The sequence below is a fragment of the Tachyglossus aculeatus genome, chromosome 22 (assembly GCF_015852505.1).
Source record: "Tachyglossus aculeatus isolate mTacAcu1 chromosome 22, mTacAcu1.pri, whole genome shotgun sequence".
In the NCBI taxonomy this organism is placed as follows: domain Eukaryota; kingdom Metazoa; phylum Chordata; class Mammalia; order Monotremata; family Tachyglossidae; genus Tachyglossus; species Tachyglossus aculeatus.
The window spans coordinates 20,370,225-20,392,607 of NC_052087.1; the positions used below are offsets into that span (position 1 = coordinate 20,370,225).

The window sequence follows — 22,383 nt, forward strand, 5'->3', positions numbered from 1 at the left end:
TAAACACTTACTACTATTCAGTGGCTAAGACATCACAGAGCATGGGTAATTTTTTGAGAGTTTTTTGCTTGAAATATCCATTTCTGACCCAAATCTATGTGAGACAAATCTAACCCTCGGCTCCTAAAAGATGTTTTGTGGAATGACGTCCATGCAGACAGGAGGAATGTTTGTGGAACAGTGAACTATTATTAAACCTGCATGAGGCTCACTCCAAGGAATTGTACCATTAATACATTCACCCTATCAACACATGGTATTTGGGGATTTTTTGAGGTTCTCTTCCCTGTTTTCAGATCTCACTGTTTCCTAGAGTGCTTCACTGATGACCCCAAAGTCAGCAGTGCTAGCAGAAGGGTAATGAAACAAATGTAGAGCCCCCAGACACCCTTCAATTAGGCTGCACCTATCAATACCATTTATTGAGTGCTAGAGTGTGGCCAGCACTGTACTAAGCAGCTGGGAGAGTACAGTAATCATGATTTGGGAAATTATTCAACAAAAGGAATTGATTGCCAGCCCTCTTTTTTTTTAATTGAAAATGAGGCTGATTGAATGGAGAAAATGGTGGAATCTGGAAATATTGTGGAGAAAGAACCAACAGGATTTGAGGTTAATGTCAAGGTTTCAGTCTTGAAACTGACAGGGTGGTAGTGTTTTCCAGACTGTTGGGAAAGTTAGGTAGAAAGGAAGAAATGTGAGGGAACATGAGGAGTGCAGATTTCCAATAATTACCACTCTGAGAACTTTATTATGTTAAAGTTAAGACTCACAAGTGTGAAGTCCCATATTTAATTCACATACGTGCGATAGGAGAGTGAAAAATTAGATATCAAAGTAAAGCAGAGCTAAACCAAAGATGTCAATACAACCAAAGCAGGGGCCATATGATGTGTTACTTTTGTTTGACTGGGGAATTTAGATTACTTTAGTAGAATTGTGATTTTAGTACCCAGGATTAAAAATGATAATAAGGCTGACACAAGAAGGCAAAATTTAAATTATTGTTTCTGTGCTACTCCTACTCCTTTGCCAACCCACTCTCAGTAAGTGTGGTTTACTCTTTGCAAAGTATGAAAAATTCACTGTAAAAATGAAGGTCTCTTAAATGGAATGGTTCCAATGAAAGCTCTTTGATTATTTTTTTCAGATTAGCAGTCTATAAAGCTTTGCAGAAAATTATTTTGGTTCCTGCTGCTTAATAAGTGCTTAAAAAAGTTCTCAAGTAGCTTTTAGAGACTTTTCTGTAAAATTAGTAAGCCAGGAAGGTAGTGATGAAAACATTTGGAAGGTGCTAGATGATACTAACTGTTTTAAGACCTAATACTAAGGTGTTAAAATTAGTCTCCTGACACTCTATCTTTCTGGATTTTCTTTCCTTTTTGAATAGTAAGCTAAGGACTTTCTCCTTTAGCTAGGTCTGTAGACCTTACAGTAGATCAGATGTTTCCACAATCCCTCTTAAATTACAAGGCTATAAGAATGTTATTAACCCCCAATGTGTGTGAAGTGCTTTGAGTTGCTACAAAGAAAGACTTCATATACCTGAAAGAAATTAAAGTGTTGCAGTTCAGCCACTGTGTTGTGAAACACTTTGGGGATTACTCTTCCATGAGAAATTCCTGTTCCCTCTCACCTTCTCTGTAGGCCTAGCAGCCATCAGCAGGTGACTCAGATTTTCACCCTCTTTTCCTACAGATTCTGCCCCTCTGGTTTGCTACCTGGTAAAACAACAGTTATATGTTCTGTGCAGCACTAGGTTAATTTTTCCCTCAATGCCCCAACCTGTCACCTTGCAAAGACGACTTCCCTGAAAGCCTTTGAGAAGTTAGTACAATTTTAGTCTGGAGCAGTGGAGTAAAAGATGTTCAGTATTTGTGTTAACCTCAGGTCAGTAAGGTTCCTTCCTTTCTTCTTGTTATTCATTCAGCTGTTGGTTTGGAGCAAACCAATTTCTAATAGTCAAATCACAACAAGGGAAGCATTGATATGGGAAGCCTGACTGACCTAATTTCTTAATGCTATAAAGCCCTTTTTAAAAAATAGTGTTTGTAAGCACTTAATATGTGCAAGGCACTGTTCTAAGTGCTGAGGTAGAGACTAGATGATCATATTGGGCACAGTCTATGTTCCACGTGAGGCTCCCAGTCTTAATCCCCATTTTAAAGATGAGGGAACTGAGGCACAGAGAAGTTAAGTGACTTGCCCAAGGTCACTAGCAGACAAGTGGCAGAGGCAGGATTAGAACCCAGGCCCTTCTGACTCCCAGGCCTGTTCTCTATCCACTAGACCACAATGCTTCTCAGTGCTTTATAAAAGAATAAAGAGAAGCATGAGATTTGAGTGGCAGCTGTCCTTTCATAGTTTAGCTATTTTTCCGGAAGACAAAAGATTTATGAAATTGATTTTGCATTATTTTTAAGGCAAAACCAGCAGGGGTCGGTAGAGTGTTGTTCCAGTTGCTGTTTGTCCTTTGTTCTATTCTGAAAATCCTAACTTTCTTTTATTCTTTAATCACTCAATTGATCAGTGGTATTTATTGAATGCATAGTATGCGCAGAGCACTGTACTAAGTGCTTGGGAGAGTACAACACAATAGAATTAGCAGTCATGTTCCCTGTTTACAGTCTAGAAGATTTGGAAACTAAATTTAAGTAAATATATATCTTGTACTAAAATGGAATCATATATTTAACAGCTTCCCTCTCCCCCCCAGGCTCCACAGCAAATCAGTGCTGTTTGAAAGTGGTTTCTGATAGTCATGCTTCCTTTAAGATTTTTGACCTGTGAATAGAGTATTTTTTTAAAATGGAGTTAGTAGTAGTAGAGCAAGTTTGTTCTTAGGATTACCTAACATGCTATCTTAGGGATCTTGTTCCTCTAACACATTCCTGTCTGGGTTTCTCAGCAGACTCTACAACTGATAACAAACCAGAATGGTAGTTGGTTTTTGTTTTTTGTTTTTTTAAAAAAATTCTAGGTTTAAAAAAAAACTAGAAATTGTACCTTGATACATTGTTTTAAAGAGGTCATGAAAAAGCATTCAGCAGCACAGTAGATATCTATCAATCTATCGTATTTTTTGAGCACTTGTGTGCAGTGTGCTATACTAAGTGCTCGGGAGAATACAGAATAACAGAGTTAATAGACACATTCCCTGCCCACAACAAACTGCATGCTAAACTTCCTATTGACATTTTAAAAGAGCAAGGCAGCAGGATTGTCAGAGCACAAGATTGAGGGTTTTTTTCCTTCACCACCATCGACAATTCTACATGACCTCCTACGAGTCTCTTAAATCCCCTGCTTTAAAAGCAATTTGTGCTTCTCTGAAGGTGGTATCATTGCAGTGTCCTATCCTGTTGCTAATTCCCCAAACCAACAATTTTCTTTACATTAGCTTATCTGCTTATTTTAAAATAATAAAAAAGGTTTGGCATTGTGATTAGTGTCAACACAGCATCATGTCTCTTTTTGATGAATTCATGCCCAACGAATTGAGGAGCTTCTACAGTGCTATAGTTCCTAAGCAAAGGCCACCGAAACAATAATAAATATTTTTCTCCTTTTCATTTATTTTATTTTACACTTCTAATATTTTAAGCCAAGGTACGTGTGTACCACTTGCACAGAAGACAGATAATAAAAAGCAAAATAATTTTTCCAGTGTTTAAGTACTTCACAAAACAAATGTTAGACACCAAAAAAAAATAAGATAATGTTTTGGTTAATAGCTTACTAGGAGTACTGTTTGTTTTTTAATTTTTTTCATTTTATCTTTTTCCGTGAAGAAATTGAAATGAATTTCATTTCTTTTTGAAAAACATGTTCTAAATGTACAGGAATTATATTTATAAAGGCATGTGCAGTAACGGCTATATATATATAGAGAGAGAGATAATAAATCCTAATTTTTGATTTCCTTTAGTGAAACAGATTTTTTTGCAAGATGTTTCAATAATAATAATAATTTGGTACTTAAGTGCTTACTGTGTGCGAGGCACTGTACTAAATGCTGGGGTGGATACAAGCAAATTGGGTTGGACATAGTCTCTGTACATAGTTCCTGACCCATGTCGGGCTCAAAGTCTCAATCCCCATTTTACAGATGAGGTAACTGAGGCACAAAGAAATGAACTGACTTGCCCAAGGTCACAGAGCAGACAAGTGACAGAGTTGGGATTAGAACCCATGACCATGACTCTCCGGCCTGTGCTCTATCCACTGTACCATGCTATTCCCATAAGGTGGCACAATCCAAAACAATGTATTTCTTCTCTCTAAAATGCTTCTTCTTTAACCTTTTATGAAAGATGAAAGTCATTGAATTTTCTTGGTACAAAAAACAAGATGGAACACTTATTTTTATGAACTGTATAACAAGGGGAAGTAATGCAAAAACCTGAGGAATATCTAAAAATGTAAAATGCGTAGTTAAATATTATTTATAACCTTTGGTAAGCACTTGCGATGTGCTTGAGCAGTGGAAAGGTGCAAAGATTAGAATTTAGACATGGCCCCTGATCTGCAGAGGGTTTGCAGTCCAAAGAGGGGAACTTGGAACTGACAACTAAGCCCCATTGAAAGAAACAATGGGGTTTAAACAACAAAAGCGATAAAGCAACAACAAAGCCAGTAGCTCTCTGTTGGTCCTCCTTCGGCTCCTACCTACTCTAGATTTTGTCAGGTTGGTAGAACTCTGTATTAGGTAATTCATTCATTCATTTAATCGCATTTACTGAGCACTTAATGTGTGCAGTAAGAGCGCTGAACTAAGCGCTTGGGAAGTACAAGTCGGTAACATATAGAGATGGTCCCTACCCAACAATGGGCTCACTGTCTAGAAGGGGGAGACAGACAACAAAACATGTAGACAGGTGTCAAAACCAGCAGAATAAATACAACTATAGCTATATGCAAATCATTAATAAAATAGAGTAGTAAATATGTACAAGTAAAATAAATAGAGTTAAGAAGTGTGTATAAATATATACAAGTGCTGTGGGGGGGCAGTGGAGAGGGGAGGAGGGGAGGAAAAAGGGGGCTCAGTCTGGGGTAAAGTGACATCCAATCAAAAATATTTCTCTAACTTCTACCTTCCATTTCTGTGACAAATACAAGTAATTTAAATAGCACAGACATTTCTAAAGTGTTCAGATATGGTATTTATTGAGCGCTTACTGTGTGCAGAACATTATACTAAGTGCTTGGGCAAGTATAAGAAGACAGATTCAGTAGACACATTTCCTGCCGTCAGAGGGTTTACTTACAGTTACCACATTTGATTCTAGTTGAAATGTATTCTTTCTGACAGACTGACCTGCCTGGAATTTTTGGCGTGTTCTCTGTGAAAATTATTTTTAATGTTTTAAGTTTTTGTATTTTTAAAGATGAGCCCACTGTTGGGTAGGGACTGTCTCTATATGTTGCCAATTTGTACTTCCCAAGCGCTTAGTACAGTGCTCTGCACATAGTAAGCGCTCAATAAATACGATTGATGATGATGATGATACTGCATTATCCAAGTCTTTGGACTAGGGTTTGCCACTGATCCACAGCCTGTGGAGGAAAGTGAGAATGTGACTGTCGTTGAGGATCTACATATGTAGAAACTGTGCTATGTTTCAGTGCTTCCTGAAAGGCAGTTGGGCCTCATTTTAAACATCAATGTGTATTTTCTAGGTGAAACTGTGAGTTCTGGAGATGCATTATGTGAAATTGAAACTGACAAAGCAGTGGTTACCTTGGATTCAAGCGAAGATGGCACTTTGGCTAAAATAATGGTAAGAATAAATTTATGTATTAACTTGAAGTTGTATATTGTTTACACTCCATTTACATTTGTGCACTTTTGACAGCTTGTGTTTTTCACTCCTCTATTTATAGGCATTCATTAGCATTTTTAAATTGCCAGTTTATAAACTGCCACTCATTAAGCAAAGAGTCACCTTCATCAGTAGTGATTATTGAGTTCTTAGAGACTAGAATGAAGAGGTATGACCTGATTATCTTGTATCTACACCAGCGCTTAGTAGAATGCTTAGCACACATTAAGCACTTAAATGCTGTTTTCATGATTATTAAAATTAATGCTGATAAAATATGAGGCAGTCCTTGTTGAGGAGGCATTAGTTAAGTGCTAAGTTTTTAACATCAAATGATAAAATTTAGAAAATTCCTTGAACGTAGCCCATCCACATTTTGATTGCTATGTGTTTTGGGGTTTGAGAGAAGCTAGGTGAGTTTAGAGTGCTTCAAGGAGATTAAGGATAAGGAATAGGTGGTTTTCTATTACTGTTCTCCTACCTTGGTAGCCCTTAGGCAAGCCTAGTTTGCTGATTGGTGCTTTTATTGTTTTATGGATCCCCTATAACTAAGAATTACTCTTGCTCCTGAAGGTTTTCTATTTGAAATAGTGTTTGTACAAAGGAATAATTGAGTGGGCATTTGTATTCCAGAGAGTTACTGCAGTTACCCCCTAAGGTTATATAAAGTATATCATATTGTTTAGAACTATATTTTCTTCTAATGAAAGATGGGAAAAATGTGATCTACAATATGGCAGCCTCTGCAGGTGTAAAAATTAATGTGAAATGGACTTCAGTTGGTGCTTATACCAAGGCTTTTAAAGTGTACAATGCAAGTCTGTGGTAAAATGAAAATATAAGTGAAGGAAAGATATAACGAAAATGCTATTGATCCCGATAAATTTGTTTCTATTTTTAAAGCCAAGTTAACCTCTCAGGAGTCAAAAAAAATAGAATCAAAACTTTTTCAAAGACAGATCTATCTCAAGATATCTTTATTGAAATGAAAAGGGCACTAATATTTAGTCTGAAAATGAGTGGCATGTAAGTGGTGTTTTCTTAACCTTAAATTAAGATCAAAGTTTTGATGGAATTTCTCCTTAGCCAAAGATCAGTTCAATCCCAAGAAGAAGTAGATAGCCTAATAGAGCATGATCCTGGGATTCAGAAGCACCTGCATTTTAATCTTGGTGCTGCCATTTGTCTGCTGTGTGACCTTACACAATCAATCAATCAATCATATTTATTGAGCGCTTACTGTGTGCAGAGCACTGTAATAAGCGCTTGGGAAGTACAAGTTGGCAAAATATGGAGACAGTCCCTACCCAACAGTGGGCTCACAGTCTAAAAGGGGGAGACAGAGAGCAAAGCCAAACATACTAACAAGACAAGTCACTTTATTTCTGTGCCTCAGTTACCTCATCTGTAAAATGGGGATTAAGGCTATGAGCCCAGGCTTCAGTCTTATTTTCAAAAATTTCCAGGGACAGAATTTCAAGTGTAGCAGATTCCAGTGCTTATTACCCTATCAAAAAGTCTAGGCCACATTCTCCTTACTATAATGTAATTATCTTAAACTTCTGTCTCTAAATCTGGAGTTCAGCCTCTAAGAATTCTCCTTCATATTATATTTAAAGCCAGTTATTAAATTTCCCCCGCCATCGTCTCTTCTCCAGATTGTGTCAGTTTTTTGTGACCTCTTCAAGTAAAGATAGTATGTGAAATGTTATACCACTTTTTCTACTACGACCTAATTGTTTTTGTCATACTTTAAAGAACTTTCTCCAGTTTCTCTTTAAAAATTGGAGACCAAAATCACTTTTCTTGACCTGACCATTCCCCACTCCAAGCTCTCTGTTGTTACATGAACATTATGTTATCGCAAAACGTCACTTTAGAGGAAACCTTGACCAGTTGTACTTGCACATTTAATGTCTTTGCCGACTGATTACAAACAGATTTGCCTTATCAATCAATCAGTGGTATTTATTGAGTGCCTACTATGTGCACAGTACTGTACTAAGCCTCTGGGAAAGTATACTACAGCATAGTTGGCAGACATGTTCCCTGCCCAGAACAAAAGTTCCCCTATGTCTGTAATAGATTCCTTTGAGTCCAGCGAGTCCAGCAGCCTTTAAGATTGGGCCAAGGCTTGTCTGTTACTTCTGATTGTGGACTCAATTGTCATGTAAGTTTCCACAACATTGAATGCTAGGCACATCCTCCTAGTTGTGTAACAGTATGTCCAAAATTGCGACCAGCTGAATCCCATGTCAGTGCTTGAAGAATTCACATTTTTGCATATGAAATCCCCATTTATAGCTAGCCAGAAAATCACTGTATATCAGACCAAAACTCTTCATTGATTTTGCTCTTCTTTATATGGCACCCTGCAAAAACATAACACCAAAATGATTTGAATTACTATATATAAATCCAATTGCATTTCATTATGTTTTTGTTTCTGACAAGCAGTGCTGCTGGCCTTTCTCTTGCATTGATTAGATGAAAACATCTCACAAAATTGATAGCATTTTCCACTCAGCTGCTTGGACATGTATTTTGAATTGCTAACAATGTCATTAGGTCAACAGCGCCTATTCATCCAGCCTTTTAATACCACACAAATGCCAAACAGTTGAAGGAACCAGTTGTAGAAGCTTTAGAAGCCCACATTAAAAATTCTACTTGCTCACTAGGCTTGATGTCTCTATTGTTATGCCATATTTTTATGGTTTCGGGAATGTAAATTTTGTGAATTAGAAAACCATTTGGAGGTAAAGGGGGTGAGGTGAGACTCAAAGTGAGAGAAGCAGCGGGGCCCAGTGGAAAGACCCCGGGCCTTGGTGGTGGTGGGGAGGTATCCAAAGGTACTGGGTTCTAATCCAGGCCCCACCACTTGTCTGCTGTGTGGTATTGGGCAAGTGACTATGTGGCTCTGTGCTTTAGCTTCCTCATCTGTAAAAATGCAGATTAAATCTTACTTCCCCCCACCTAGATTGCAAGCCTCATGTGGAACAGGGACTGTGTACAAACTGATAACCTTGTTAGATACCCCTGTGCTTAGAACAGTGTTGGGCACATAGACTTTAAGCTCACTGTGGGCAGGGAATGTGTCTGTTATATTAAACTCTCCCAAGTGCTTAGTACAGTACTCTGCATATAGTAAATGCTTGATAAACATGATTGACTCACTAAGTACATAACAAATACCTTAATTATTAAAGGGGAAGAGATCTGAGGCTATAGAAGGAAAAATATTGGTGACTCCAGTCCCATAGGAAAATATTCAAAGCCAATTTTAACCTGTAAATGTTTTCTTCAGATATTTGAATAAATGTATAGTTAAGGACTGTGACACTTAATATGAAATGAAATTTATAGTTTATCCATCAGCTGTAACCACTACATTGCTACATGGAACTGAGATTTGAACAAATAATGGAAGCCGTTTTGCAGTTCTGAAAAAACACTGCTGTCTCTGAAAGAGCTTCCAAGTCAAATGTATCTATTATTCTCTCACAAGAGATTTTTACAAATATTGAGAAAATGAATGTTAACCATTAGCTTCATTACTCCGAGTATGTGATTAAAAATGTACCATTCAAGATCCTCATAGCAAGGAAGTGCTTTATTCCCACTTGAACCAAGGGGATGGCAAGTAGGAAGGGGGATTAAAAAAGGAAAAGCAAAGGTATTTCTCATCGGATCTTTTTAAAAAATGCAGTATAAAACATTTTTAGGGTACCTTAGGCAGTGATCACACCACTTGAAGGAATAATGAAATATAAGTGCTTAATGCAGTGCTCTGCACTTAGTAAGCACTCAATAAGTACGATTGATTGATTAAGGTGTTCATCAGTTTGAAGCTTCCATCTGTTACAGTAACATGGAAACAAGCCAGTGGCAAAAGCAGTGTGGTTCAGTGGAAAGAGCACGGGCTTTGGAGTCAGAGGTCATTGGTTATTGGTTCAAATCCTGGCTCCGCCACTTGTCAGCTGTGTGACTTTGGGCAAGTCACTTAACTTCTCTGTGCCTCAGTTACCTCATCTGTAAAATGGGGATTAAGACTGTGAGCCCCATGTGGGACAACCTGATCACCTTGTAAATGTCCCAGCGCTTAGAACAGTGCTTTGCGCATAGTAAGCGCTTAATAAATGCCATCATTATTATTATTAAAAGCAACCATTTGAGAACTCTGAAGTGTCCTTCCCCTGTAGAAGTTTTTTCCAAGCTTCAGGAGATCTTGATGATCTCAAATCAGTCTCATTAGTCAGATGTAGACATAAATAACCCACGTGAATGAGAATGATTATTCTTTACACCAGAGACTGAACATAATGAGAATTAAATGATTAAATTGAGGGTCCCCAAAATGGTTGTGATTAAAGGGCTTTATCAAAGAGTATTTGGGAATCAGGAGTTGGGGTACCACAAGCAGGACATAGTTCAGGGTGAAAGAGGTCCCCCTTTCTGGCCTTCTAAAATATGGGCAAGTGCATCATTCATTCATTCAGTCGTATTTATTGAGCGCTTACTGTGTGCACAGCACTGTACTAAGCGCTTGGGAAGTACAAGTTGGCAACATATAGAGACGGTCCCTACCCAACAGTGCGCTCACTAAATTGGATCTCCTTTCTCTCAGCCCTGGGATTAAACCAGTTCCCCAAGAAGTTAATTTGTTTTGAGGTAGAGAAATGAACACTTCTGGTTGAGGAAAGATCCTTTGGCATTCTTCAGGGTAGATAAATTATCTCAAGTATTAAAATCAGATTGTAAACAGCAGGGAAATGCAGCATGGCCTAGTGAATAGAGCACAGGCCTGGGAGTTAGAAGGACTGAGTTCTAATTCCTATTCCTCCATCGAATGAATCCAACTCTATTTATTGAGCGCCACCGTGAGCGCTTAGGAGGCCTTCCCAGACTGAGCCCCCTTCTTCCTCTCCTCCTCCTCCCCCTCCCCTCCCCCTTGCCTCCTTCCCCTCCCCACAGCACCTGTATATATGTTTGTATGGATTTATTACTGTATTTTATTTGTACATATTCTGTTTATTTTTGTTTGTTAATATCTTTTGTTTTGTTGTCTGTCTCCCCCTTCTAGACTGTGAGCCCACTGTTGGGTAGAGACCGTCTCTATATGTTGCCAACTTGCCCTTCCCAAGCGCTTAGTACAGTGCTCTGCACACAGTATGCGCTCAATAAATATGCTCGAATGAATCCAACTCTATTGAGCACCACCATAAGCGCTTGGGAGAGGAGCGCTTGGAGGAGCGCTTAGGAGGCCTTCCCAGACTGAGCCCCCTCCTTCCTCTCCCCCTCCTTCCCCTCCCCATCCCCCCCCCTTTACCTCCTTCCCCTCCCCACAGCACCTGAATATATGTATATATGTTTGTACGTATTTATTACTCTATTTTATCTGTACCTATTTATTCTATTTATTTTTTATGTTAATATGTTTTGTTTTGTTCTCTGCCTCCCGCTCTAGACTGTGAGCCCGCTGTTGGGTAGGGACCGTCTCTATATGTCGCCAACTTGTACTTCCCAAGCGCTTAGTCCAGTGCTCTGCACACAGTAAGCGCTCAGTAAATACGAATGAATGAATGTTGGGTAGGGACCGTCTCTATATGTTGCCAACTTGTACTTCCCAAGCACTTAGTACAGTGCTTTGCACACAGTAAGCGCTCAGTAAATACAATTGAATGAATGAATTGTCTACTGTGTGACCTTCAGCAAGTCACTTCACATTTCTGTGCCTCAGTTCCCTCATTTTTAAAACGGGGATTAAGACTCTGAGCCCAGTGTGGAACTGGGACTGTGTCCAACCCAGCACTTAGTACAGTACCTGACACATAGTAAGCATTAAACAAATGCTATTATTATTATTATTATTGTTATTATTGTTATTATGCATGATATTTACGTTTTTTTCCTCCTAAGGACCATCTGCAGTTATAATTGGGGAAGTTGCACTTGCCATCAAATTTTGATCAGTTATTACAAAGCTACTCAGTTGTCCCTGCCTTGGTTACATTTCACTGTTTGGGTAAAAAAGATTTCCCCAGAAAATACTAGCTTGTAGAAAATAATTTATTTCTGGATTCAGGGTTTTCATGAAGTTTCTGTTTTAGCCCTGAGTCAAGTTGGAAGAGCTAATTATGGCTTGATATTTTCCATCTTGTTAGATCTTCTCCATAGTAATTTCCTTTTCTTTTATATTGTTTATTCTTCTCTATAATGTCTGAACCTGGACTGTTGTGAATATGTTTTAATTAGAAACATATCACCTTAATTTCAAATTCAAAGTGAGTCATCTCTCTTAAAAAAAATGTTCTATTTATTTTAAATTTGTGCCAGTTTATTGGGCCACTTTAAGCAGTAACTCAATTATTAATAAGTTATTGTATTTAGGAATTTTGGTGTTTGTGACCTTAAAAATGTGAGTTTTTATTCCTTCACATAATGGGACTTGTTAAGCAAATGCAGTAATTGGCAGTTACAGAAGTGTCATTAGCCATGATATAAAGCACTTCCTGGATTTGAAATAAAATTGGGAGATTGAGATAACTATGTTTTCTAATTGTGTTTTCCTTGATCTAGTGTGCTTTCATTCATTCATTCACTTGTCTCTGTTGAGCACCTACTGTGTGCAATGCACTGTACCAATCGCTTGGGAGAGTAAAATACAACAATAAACAGACACATTCCCTGCCCACAACGAGCTTATAGTCTAGACAGTAATATAAGTAAATTACACATATATGCATAAGTAGTGTGGGGCCGGAGGGGAAATGAATAAAGAGAGCACATCAGAGCAACACAGAAGGGAGTGGGTGAAGAGGAATGGGAGGGCTTATTCAGGGGAGCTCTGATAGGAGATGTGCTTTCAATAAGGCTTTGAAGGCTTTGATGCTGGACCAAGACTTCCATATTTAATAAAAATAATAATGATGATGATGGCATTTATTAAGCACTTATTATGTGCCAAGCACTGTTCTAAGTGCTGGGGAGGTTACAAGGTGATCAGGTTGTCCCATGGGGGGCTCACATTAATCCCCATTTTACAGATGAGGGAACTGAGGCCCAGAGAAGTTAAGTGACTTGCCCAAAGCCACACAGCTGACAATTGGCAGATCCAGGATTTGAACCCATGAGCTCTGACTCCAAAGCCCAGACTCTTTCCAGTGAGCCACGCTGCTCTGTAGAACCACCTGCTCACACTTCAGTTTTTCTCCATTAACAATACAGGTAGAAGAAGGAAGTAAAGGCATTCGACTAGGAGCACTAATTGCTTTGATGGTAGAAGAAGGAGAAGATTGGAAGCAAGTAGAAATTCCCAAGGATGTAGGGCCTCCAGTATCACCACAACCAACTGTGCCGTCAACTCCCACCATTCCACAGGTTCTTGTCTCTGTCAAGCAGGAGCAAGCACATGGAAAACTTCAGTGAGTGTGAAATTGATTTAAGCTGTTTAGCCATAATGTGTTGTATTTTATGGACCCTATCCTAATCCTCCTCGACCTCTCAGCTGCCTTCGACACTGTGGACCACCCCCTTCTCCTCAACATGCTATCCAACCTTGGCTTCACAGACTCTGTCCTCTCTTGGTTCTCCTCTTATCTCTCCGGTCGTTCATTCTCAGTCTCTTTTGCAGGCTCCTCCTCCCCCTCCCATCCCCTTACTGTGGGGGTTCCTCAAGGTTCAGTTCTCGGTCCCCTTCTGTTCTCGATCTACACTCACTCCCTTGGTGACCTCATTCGCTCCCACGGCTTCAACTATCATCTCTGCGCTGAGGATACCCAAATCTATATCTCTGCCCCTGCTCTCTCCCCCTCCCTCCAGGCTCGCATCTCCTCCTGCCTTCAGGACATCTCCATCTGGACGTCTGCCTCCCACCTAAAACTCAGCATGTCCAAGACTGAACTCTTTGTCTTCCCTCCCAAACCCTGCCCTCTCCCTGACTTTCCCATCTCTGTTGACGGCACTACCATCCTTCCCGTCTCACAAGCCCGCAACCTTGGTGTCATCCTCGACTCCACTCTCTCGTTCACCCCTCACATCCAAGCCGTCACCAAAACCTGCCGGTCTCAGCTCCGCAACGTTGCCAAGATCCACCCTTTCCTCTCCATCCAAACCGCTGCCCTGCTCGTTCAAGCTCTCATCCTATCCCATCTTGACTACTGTATCAGCCTCCTCTCGGATCTCCCGTCCTCCTGTCTCTCCCCACTTCAATCCATACTTCACACCGCTGCCCGGATTGTCTTTGTCCAGAAACGCTCTGGACATGTTACTCCCCTCCTCAAAACTCTCCAGTGTCTACCAATTAACCTACACATCAGGCAGAAACTCCTCACCCTCGGTATCAAGGCTCTCCATCACCTCGCCCCCTCCTACCTCGCCTCCCTTCTCTCCTATAGCCCAGACCACACCCTCTGCTCCTCTGCTGCTAATCTCCTCACCGTGCCTCGTTCTCACCTGTCCCGCCGTCGACCCCCAGCCCACGTCATCCCCCTGGCCTGGAATGCCCTCCCTCCCCACATCCGCCAAGCTAGCTCTCTTCCTCCGTTCAAGGCCCTACTGAGAGCTCACCTCCTCCAGGAGGCCTTCCCAGACTGAGCCCTCTCCTTCCTCTCCTCCTCCCCCCCCCTCCATCCCCCCGCCTTACCTCCTTCCCTTCCCCACAGCACCTTTATATATGTATATATGTTTGTAAGTATTTATTACTCCATTTATTTATTTTACTTGTACATATCTATTCTATTTATTTTATTTTGTTAATATGTTTTGTTTTGTTCTCTGTCTCCCCCTTCTAGACTGTGAGCCCACTGTTGGGTAGGGACCGTCTCTATATGTTGCTAACTTGTACTTCCCAAGCGCTCTGCACATAGTAAGCGCTCAATAAATACGATTGATTGATAGATTGATTGACCCTTTTTGAGAGCTCAGTTCTTTATGAATGCCTAATGATGATATTTTTTAAGCCCTTACTGTGTGCCAGGCACTGTACTACGCACTGTGGATACAAGAAAATCGTGTTGGACACAGTCCCTGTCCCACATGGGGCTCACACTTAATCGCCATTTTACAGGGAAGGTAACTGAGGCATCAAGAAGTTAAGTGACTTGCCCAAGGTCACATAGCAGACAAGTGGCAGAGCCTGTATTAGAACCCAGATCCTTCTGACTCCCAAGCCTGTGCTCTATAATGGTAGTAATAGTAATTATAAGTGCTTTCTGTGTACTAAGTTGTGGGAAGAAATTCAGAGGTGGGAATTAAACATAGTCCTTCTCCCCCAGGGGACATAGTACAGACAAAATATATATGACAAGAAGATGCTAGAAGGTAGATAATGCACACCCCATTTTTACAGTTTGATTCTTGAGCCCTAAATTGGTGAGTGACTCAGCTTGGTCAAACACTAATGAAAGAGGCGGCCAAAAAAACCCAAAAAACCACAAGCAAAATTCAGGTCTTTGGACCTTACTTTAAAGAATAGGTTGTTTGGGCAATGATTCCAAATTCCAAAATTAAGTTAGCATCATGGCCTAGAGGTCTGGTGGCCTAGAACGTTTACAATAAAGTCAAGAAGCTTAAGTCCAGTGCTTAGAACAGTGCGTTGCACGTAGTAAGTGCTTAATAAATGTCATTATTATTATTATTATTATTAAGAAGCAGCATGACTTAGAGCATGGGCCATGGAGTTGGAATACCTGGGTTCTAATCCCATCTCTGCCAATTGCTTGCTGTATGACCTTGGGCAAGTGACTTAACTTCTCTGTGCCTCAGTTTCCTCAAATGTAAAATGGGGATTAAATACCTATTGTCCCTCCTATTTACACTGTGTGCCCCATTTGGGAGAGGGACTGGGTCCAACTTGATTAACTTGTATCTGCCTCAGCACTTAGAACAGTACTTAACACATAGAAAGCACTTAACAAATCCAATAGTATTAATAATTGATTCACATTCTTTGATTTGTTGTTTGGCATTTGCATTTACGTATGGAGCATAAACTGAGTTCTTGCCAACTTTCTTTGTTGACATATGCTTTTTGTAAATTCTAATGCCATTTCTATTTTTGGTAAATAAAATACCAAGGTTCATTCCTTCATTTAAAATATCATTCCTATAGAAAAACACTAGAATAGTGCTTCCCAGTAGTTTAACCATGGACCCAAATGAGTATATTTTGCAGTTCCCTTTAATTTTTTTTCATGTTTCTGCTTTTATAAAAAAGACAATCCTAAAGAGTAATGTCTAGTGCCAAAAAAGAACAGTGTAGATATTAGGAGAGACCACTTTGACCACTTTGCCACTTTTAATGGAAGAAAGATCTGGTTGTTGTGATGGAATATAAGTTATGAATCAGCAATATAGTAATGTTTAAAGGCTCCCACCTATCGGTAATGAGCTGTATTACTGGAGATGTGCCTTCAGGCACAGGATATAATCTGTATGCTATATACTCAGCATTAGTCAAGTTCTTATTGGAGTAGTTCAGTTTTGTCTCCACACCTTAAAAGACTGTTCAGAAACTTCATATAGTGGTATTTATTGAGCACTTACTCTGTACATAGCACTGTACTAAGTGCTTGGGAGAGTGCAGTATAACAGAGTTATACATGTTCTCTGCCCACAACAAGAAGGTTGAGAGAAAAACACCAGTGTGGATTAAATGGATAGAAATAAGTCCTGTGAGGAAAGTGAGAGACTTAGAAGGGTTTTTTTTTTATTACTTTTTTATGAGGAGGGTATGAGCAGTCATTCTTCAGTTCCTCAGAGGACCAAACAAGAGATAACAGATTTACATTGCTTTGAAAGGAAATAAGTTAGACATACAGGGAATTAAACCCTGGGATTGGCTGCCCAAGGAGGCTCAGAAATATCTTCCATCTGCTCTGTGCAGTGTTAGATATTTGATTTGCTCAGTACAGAGAATTGAGCTGCATATCTTCTGATTCTCCAGCCTGATGCTCCTTTGATGGTTAGCATTTATGTATTCTCACAATTTCTCCAACCTTTCAACTTCTTCAGTGCAAAAGTTATGTAAGTCCTGTTCCTTGCATTCCTCATACCCCTCAACCCCCCTCCCTCCCCACCCTGGACTATCTCCTTTAAACTCCCTCCAATAGCAAACCAGCAGGCCCCATTTTGTTTAGCACTCTCCTTGATGTCCACTGATTGAAATACTGTATGGGGACCCTAAAAGACAGGCAGATGTCAATGGAAAAAGACAATACCCCTATCCAGCTTTCCTTTTCTCTTCTTTCTTCTCTTGCTCCCCCTCCCACCTCTGTTTCTCTCATCTTCTTCCCCATGACACACACACACACACACATTCATTCATACAGTCACAAATTTTTGATATTTTATATATTGAAAAAGATACCCTCAGTGTGGAAGCAAACAGAGCAACAGTAACACTCCCACTACCACCACCAGCTATCTTTGCTGCTAGGTGCATAATTTGCTACATAAAACTGTAAGGAACTGGGGAATTGGTCTGTCAGAAGGTGGGGGAAAGGGTCAAAGAAGGAAAGCAAGAGATACGGAAGATAGGGGTATCAGTAGTAGGGGAAAGTCGGCGAAGTTACAGCCATTACCCATGTTATTAGCTGTCCCATTTCCCACACTGGCTCCATGAGGCAATTTGTTGAACCGGGAGCAGTACTGGCATCTGTTGGATGTTCTGTATCACTTTAGTCACTATTATTTCTTCGGTCAGTTTTACATTAAGCCCATTATTGTAGGTAAGAATATCATTCATTGTGAGTGTGGCTGTGTGGCAAGTACATTTTTGTATCCTCCTTTTTCCTGGCCATGTTTTCCTCCCTCTCCCTGGCCCTCACTCTTCCTATTGTCTGTCATAGATCTCTCAGTTGCTTAGATATCCTCATAGAATACAGATCTTTGTCCTAGTAAATGTGCTTTTATTAAAAGGATATTTTGAACTGAAGTGCTATTGCAGAGACACTTTTGCAGCAAAATGATGGATATTAGCTTGACTCGAATGTGAAAGTTTGACATTAGAAGTTACCTGTTGTCAGATGTTGTCAAAGAGAAGCAGTGTGGCTCAGTGGAAAGAGCCCGGGATTTGGAGTCAGAGGTCATGGGTTTGAGTCCTGGCTCTGCCACATGTCTGCTGTGTGACCTTGGGCAAGTCATTTAACTTCTCGGAGCCTCAGTTACCTCATCTGTAAAATGGGGATGAAGACTGTGAGCCCCACCTGGGACAACCTGATCACCTTGTACCCCCCACCCCAGTGCTTAGAACAGTGCTTTGCACATCGTAAGCGCTTAACAAATGCCATTATTATTATTATTATTATTATTAAATGGAATCAACAAAATCATGAAGATTTAGATTGTTCTACTTAACCGTTGAGTTGGTTGAGATATGTCTTTGCACTTGGATTTGCACCCTTTCTTCACCCTTTCCTCAGCCCCACAGCATTGATGTACACATTCATAGTTTATTTATATCAATGTCTGTCTCCCTTTCTAGACCGTAATCTCATGGGCAGGGAATGTATCTATAACCTTGTTTTATTGAACTCTCCCAAGCCCTTAGTACAGTGAGCACACAGTAAGCGTTCAATAAGTATGAGTGATCGACTGATCTGTCACTGTCCTCTTTTTCCTAATCAGGTTCCGTTTAAGTCCCGCTGCTCGTAACATCCTGGAGAAACATGGACTTGATGCCAGCCAGAGCAGCCCCTCAGGGCCCCGGGGAATATTCACGAAAGAGTATGTTTGCACTTGCCAGATGAGTTTATCATGATCATCTGTTCCTTAAAACAAACCTGCCCAGAATATGCAATTGAAAAATACACAGTGAATTGCCAGAATGCATTAGTCTTTTGTATGTTTAATTACGTCTGACAGGATGTGAGGATTATTGTACTGTGATGTCATGATGTTTTTCTAAGCAGTAGTATTGTTCCCCAAAGAAGAACTCTATTTTAGTAACTGAACCGGATTTAGGGCACCGGAGCCAACTGGTAAAGACTACAGGGCAGAACAGTGACACTCTGTCATAGTGTTGTTTTAGGTTTGTACTAAGAGCAGTGAAAGAGCCATGTGACATTTTTGTTTCAGAAACACTGGAAATCATTTCTGTTGAATTTTCAGTTATTTCAAAATTGACCAGAAGATTCCTCCCACTTTCTGGGCCTCCCCTCACATTTTGGGGCCATTCAGAATTTCTGAAAGGGCAATAAAATAATAGAATAGCTTAGAGAAAAATGAAGTTGCATTCATTTAGGAAAATTTAAGTGTAGTTGATTTGCTCCAGATAATTAGCAATATGAAGAAATTGATATTGAAGTGTGGAGGAAATCAAAAAGATTCTTCAGCTCTTTGTTGTCATATGAGCTATAAAAATATTCTATGTGGATGGCCCACAATTCAGGAGAGCACTAAAAGTGTGGTTCAAGTGATCTCACTTGGGGAGAATATTGGTTTTTACATATGATCCTAGGACTTTCCAAAATATTTTACATTTACCAGCTCAAGCCAGTTCATCTTAAAAGGAAAAAAGCTAACCACTTAAAACAATGATGGGAGTCTCAGAAGACTCTTTTTTATGGTATTTAAACATTTACTATGTGCTTAAGCACTGAATTATGTGATAGGGTAGATACATGCTAATCGGTTTGAACACAGTCCATGTTCCACATGGGGCTCACAGTATTAATCCCCATTTAACAGATGAGGTAACAGAGGCCAAGAGAAGTTAGGTGACTTGCCCAAGGTTACACAGCAGACAAGTGGTGGAGCCAAGATAAGAACATAGGTCTTTCTGATTCCAGGCCTGTGCTGTATACACTAGGTCATGCTGCTTCTCTTCTATTTGCTCTGGTTTAAATAAAAAAAAAATCTTTGGTTTAAAGTAGGCAGATACATACACTTAAAAAATTGCAATCATATTGCAATCCCATAGGTATCCACTTGTTTTTTTACTATTTTGGGACAATCAGGTTTATTACCCTATTTTAAAGGGTCATTAACATGATAACAAATGGCAAGAAAGTAAGACATACGGGAATTAACATCTTCATATTTGTGTAAAATTGAGCTAAATTGATTGTGTATCATTTGTAATGAAATGTTGTCATATAGCTTTATAATTATGTAAGCATACCAGTAATTTATGGTGTGTAACTACTTCATAGCAGCTGAGAACCCTCTAGAATTCTGAGATATCTAATTAAAGTTCTTAGTCACCATGGAGATGTACCATTGATTTCATTAGGAAGGTAATTATTATAGCTTCAGAATGTCTTTTAAACTTGTTCTTCTTGTGCCTTTTAACAAAAGAGATCAACTTGGTCATATTATGTTTAAGATTTAGTCTATGGTTTATCTGTTATTTTAAAATAAGTAGTTGTAAATACTGAAGCAGTCTAGTATTATATACTGTTTAAATAGTTGTGCTTAAACATATGCTAGGTGAGTGTCATTTTGCTTTGTTTTGGAAGAACTGTAAGATGTTCACTTAAACCCGTAGTATCTAGCAAACAAAATAATTCTGTATTCTATAGCCAACATCAAACTTCATACCAAGTACTCTTATTATCTCTTCTAGTCAGTCATGGGGCAGTCGAACACTTTCTCACTCTTTCCATATTCCCACTCTCCTCTCCATCTTGCCTACTTAATTTGTAATGGAAAGAAATGTTCTTGACAGGTCCCAAACATTTTTAGGAAAGTAGAGTAGTGTAACTTCTATCCTTTATGGATATCTTTAGATGATGACCTGCGAAAAGCTTATTTTAATAGTATTTATTCAATTAATGCATCTGCAATTTTGTTTGAAGAGCAATTGTATCGGATACATTTTGGGATAAATTTCTGAACAATTTGGGACAAATTGAATTCTGAAAGCAGGAGAACCAGTGTGGTCTAGTGGAACGAGCAAAGGCCTGGGAATCAGAGGCCCTGGGTTTTTTTCCTGTCCCTGCCACCTGTCTGCTGTGTGACCTTGGGCAACTCACTTAACTTCTCTGTGCCTGTTACCTCACCTGTAAAAAAAAAAAAAAATAGGAGGTGGAGGGGGATTTGCATTCTGAGCCCCATGTGGGACATGGACTGTGTCCAACCTGATTATTCTTGTATCTACCCCAGTACTTAGTACAGTGTGTGCCACATAGTATCGCTTAACAAATACCATTGGAAAAATTTGAAGAAATTCTGGTTTTACTACTATATCTCTCAAGACAATGTGGTTCACAATGAAGCATTCAAAATTGATTTTTTTTTAATATGGAAGAATTACTGATGCTTGTAGATCTCCAGGATATAATTTGTCCACTCTGAATATATTTCCATCTCCCCATCTGTATGTAAAATTGAGATTAATCCATTCGTGCTTTTTCTGTTTTGCATAGAATTTAATTACATGAAATAACTGATTTATGTGAAAAAAGTTTACAGAACATGGTATTTTTAAATATGTAGTCATCAATAGAAGTTTGCTAAAACCAATGATTCTAACAACCAGAATAGATTTCTTATTTGCCTGTTTAAGGATTGAGAGCTTTGCCCATTAAACCTTTTACAGCTCTTAAGTCTTTTCAGTCTATTTCATCTTAATTACTTGAAGGTAAAACAAAATAGCCTGTTTCTCAAGAATATCATTTGGGGTGGATACAAGCAAATCAGGTTGGATGCAGTCCCTGTCCCAAATGGGGCTCAGAGTCCTAAACCCCATTTTACAGATGAGGTAACTGAGGCACAGAGAAGTGAAGTGACTTGCCCAAGGCCACACAGCAGACAAGTGGCGGAATCGGGATTAGAATTCTTGACCATCTGATCACCCATGGTCAAAGGAAACCAATTAAGCTAGCTAACTCACTTGGGTAGGCCTGGTTGGTCTCTAAATCGACCCATCATGCGTTATTCAGCTCATTTCAAAATAATATTGCAATCTGTGGTGGAAAACGTGTGTTAGACAAAACATGGTTGGAATTTAAATGTATTTTAAAATGATGGATTTTAAAAAATTAGTCATTGAGATAAATTACTCTAGGTTTTTTGTGTATTGTAAGAATATCTGATTGGGGTATTTGGCATGTTATAGTGTAATACATATAGGCTTGAGATGCAAAGAAATTCACTTTTTTAGTGATAACAAGGCAGATCTGTAATGTTTCTTTTCAGTGTATTTAGTAGTAATCGATGTTCACTTATGCTGATATACTGAATAAAAACTGGATTTTTGCCAATAAAATGACTTGATTTGCAGTATAACACCACCTCTGTAAATCACGAGTGTGATAAACGGGGAAGTTTCTGAAAACTTTAGTGATTTCCGAAGTGCAGATAGACTAGATCCTGTCAATCCGCAGTTCTTTTATTTTAGTTAATAAATTACTTATCCATCAAATGACTTGATAAAACTAAACTTCTTTCTCTTTGAGTTTAGTCCAAATAAATTTGGATTTTCGTTTGGTAAAACACCATTTATTTTGTAAGTAATGAGGCTTAATAGGCCCTAGAACCAGAGAAACAGTGTGGCCTAGTGGATAGAACACAGGCCTGGGAGTCATAAGGAGCAGAGTTCTATTCCTGGTTCCTC

At 39.3% G+C, this 22,383-nt stretch overlaps 1 protein-coding gene across 1 annotated transcript in view; it reads left to right on the top strand.

Annotated features, from left to right (window-relative positions):
• PDHX (pyruvate dehydrogenase complex component X) overlaps window positions 1–22,383 on the top strand; it is a 54,854-nt gene that overhangs the window by 13,131 nt on the left and 19,340 nt on the right. Inside the window, exons 3-5 of the mRNA XM_038764971.1 lie at window positions 5,683–5,783; window positions 13,053–13,249; window positions 18,453–18,551. Coding sequence (XP_038620899.1) covers window positions 5,683–5,783; window positions 13,053–13,249; window positions 18,453–18,551 — 397 coding nt within the window. The remainder of the gene's footprint in view (window positions 1–5,682; window positions 5,784–13,052; window positions 13,250–18,452; window positions 18,552–22,383) is intronic.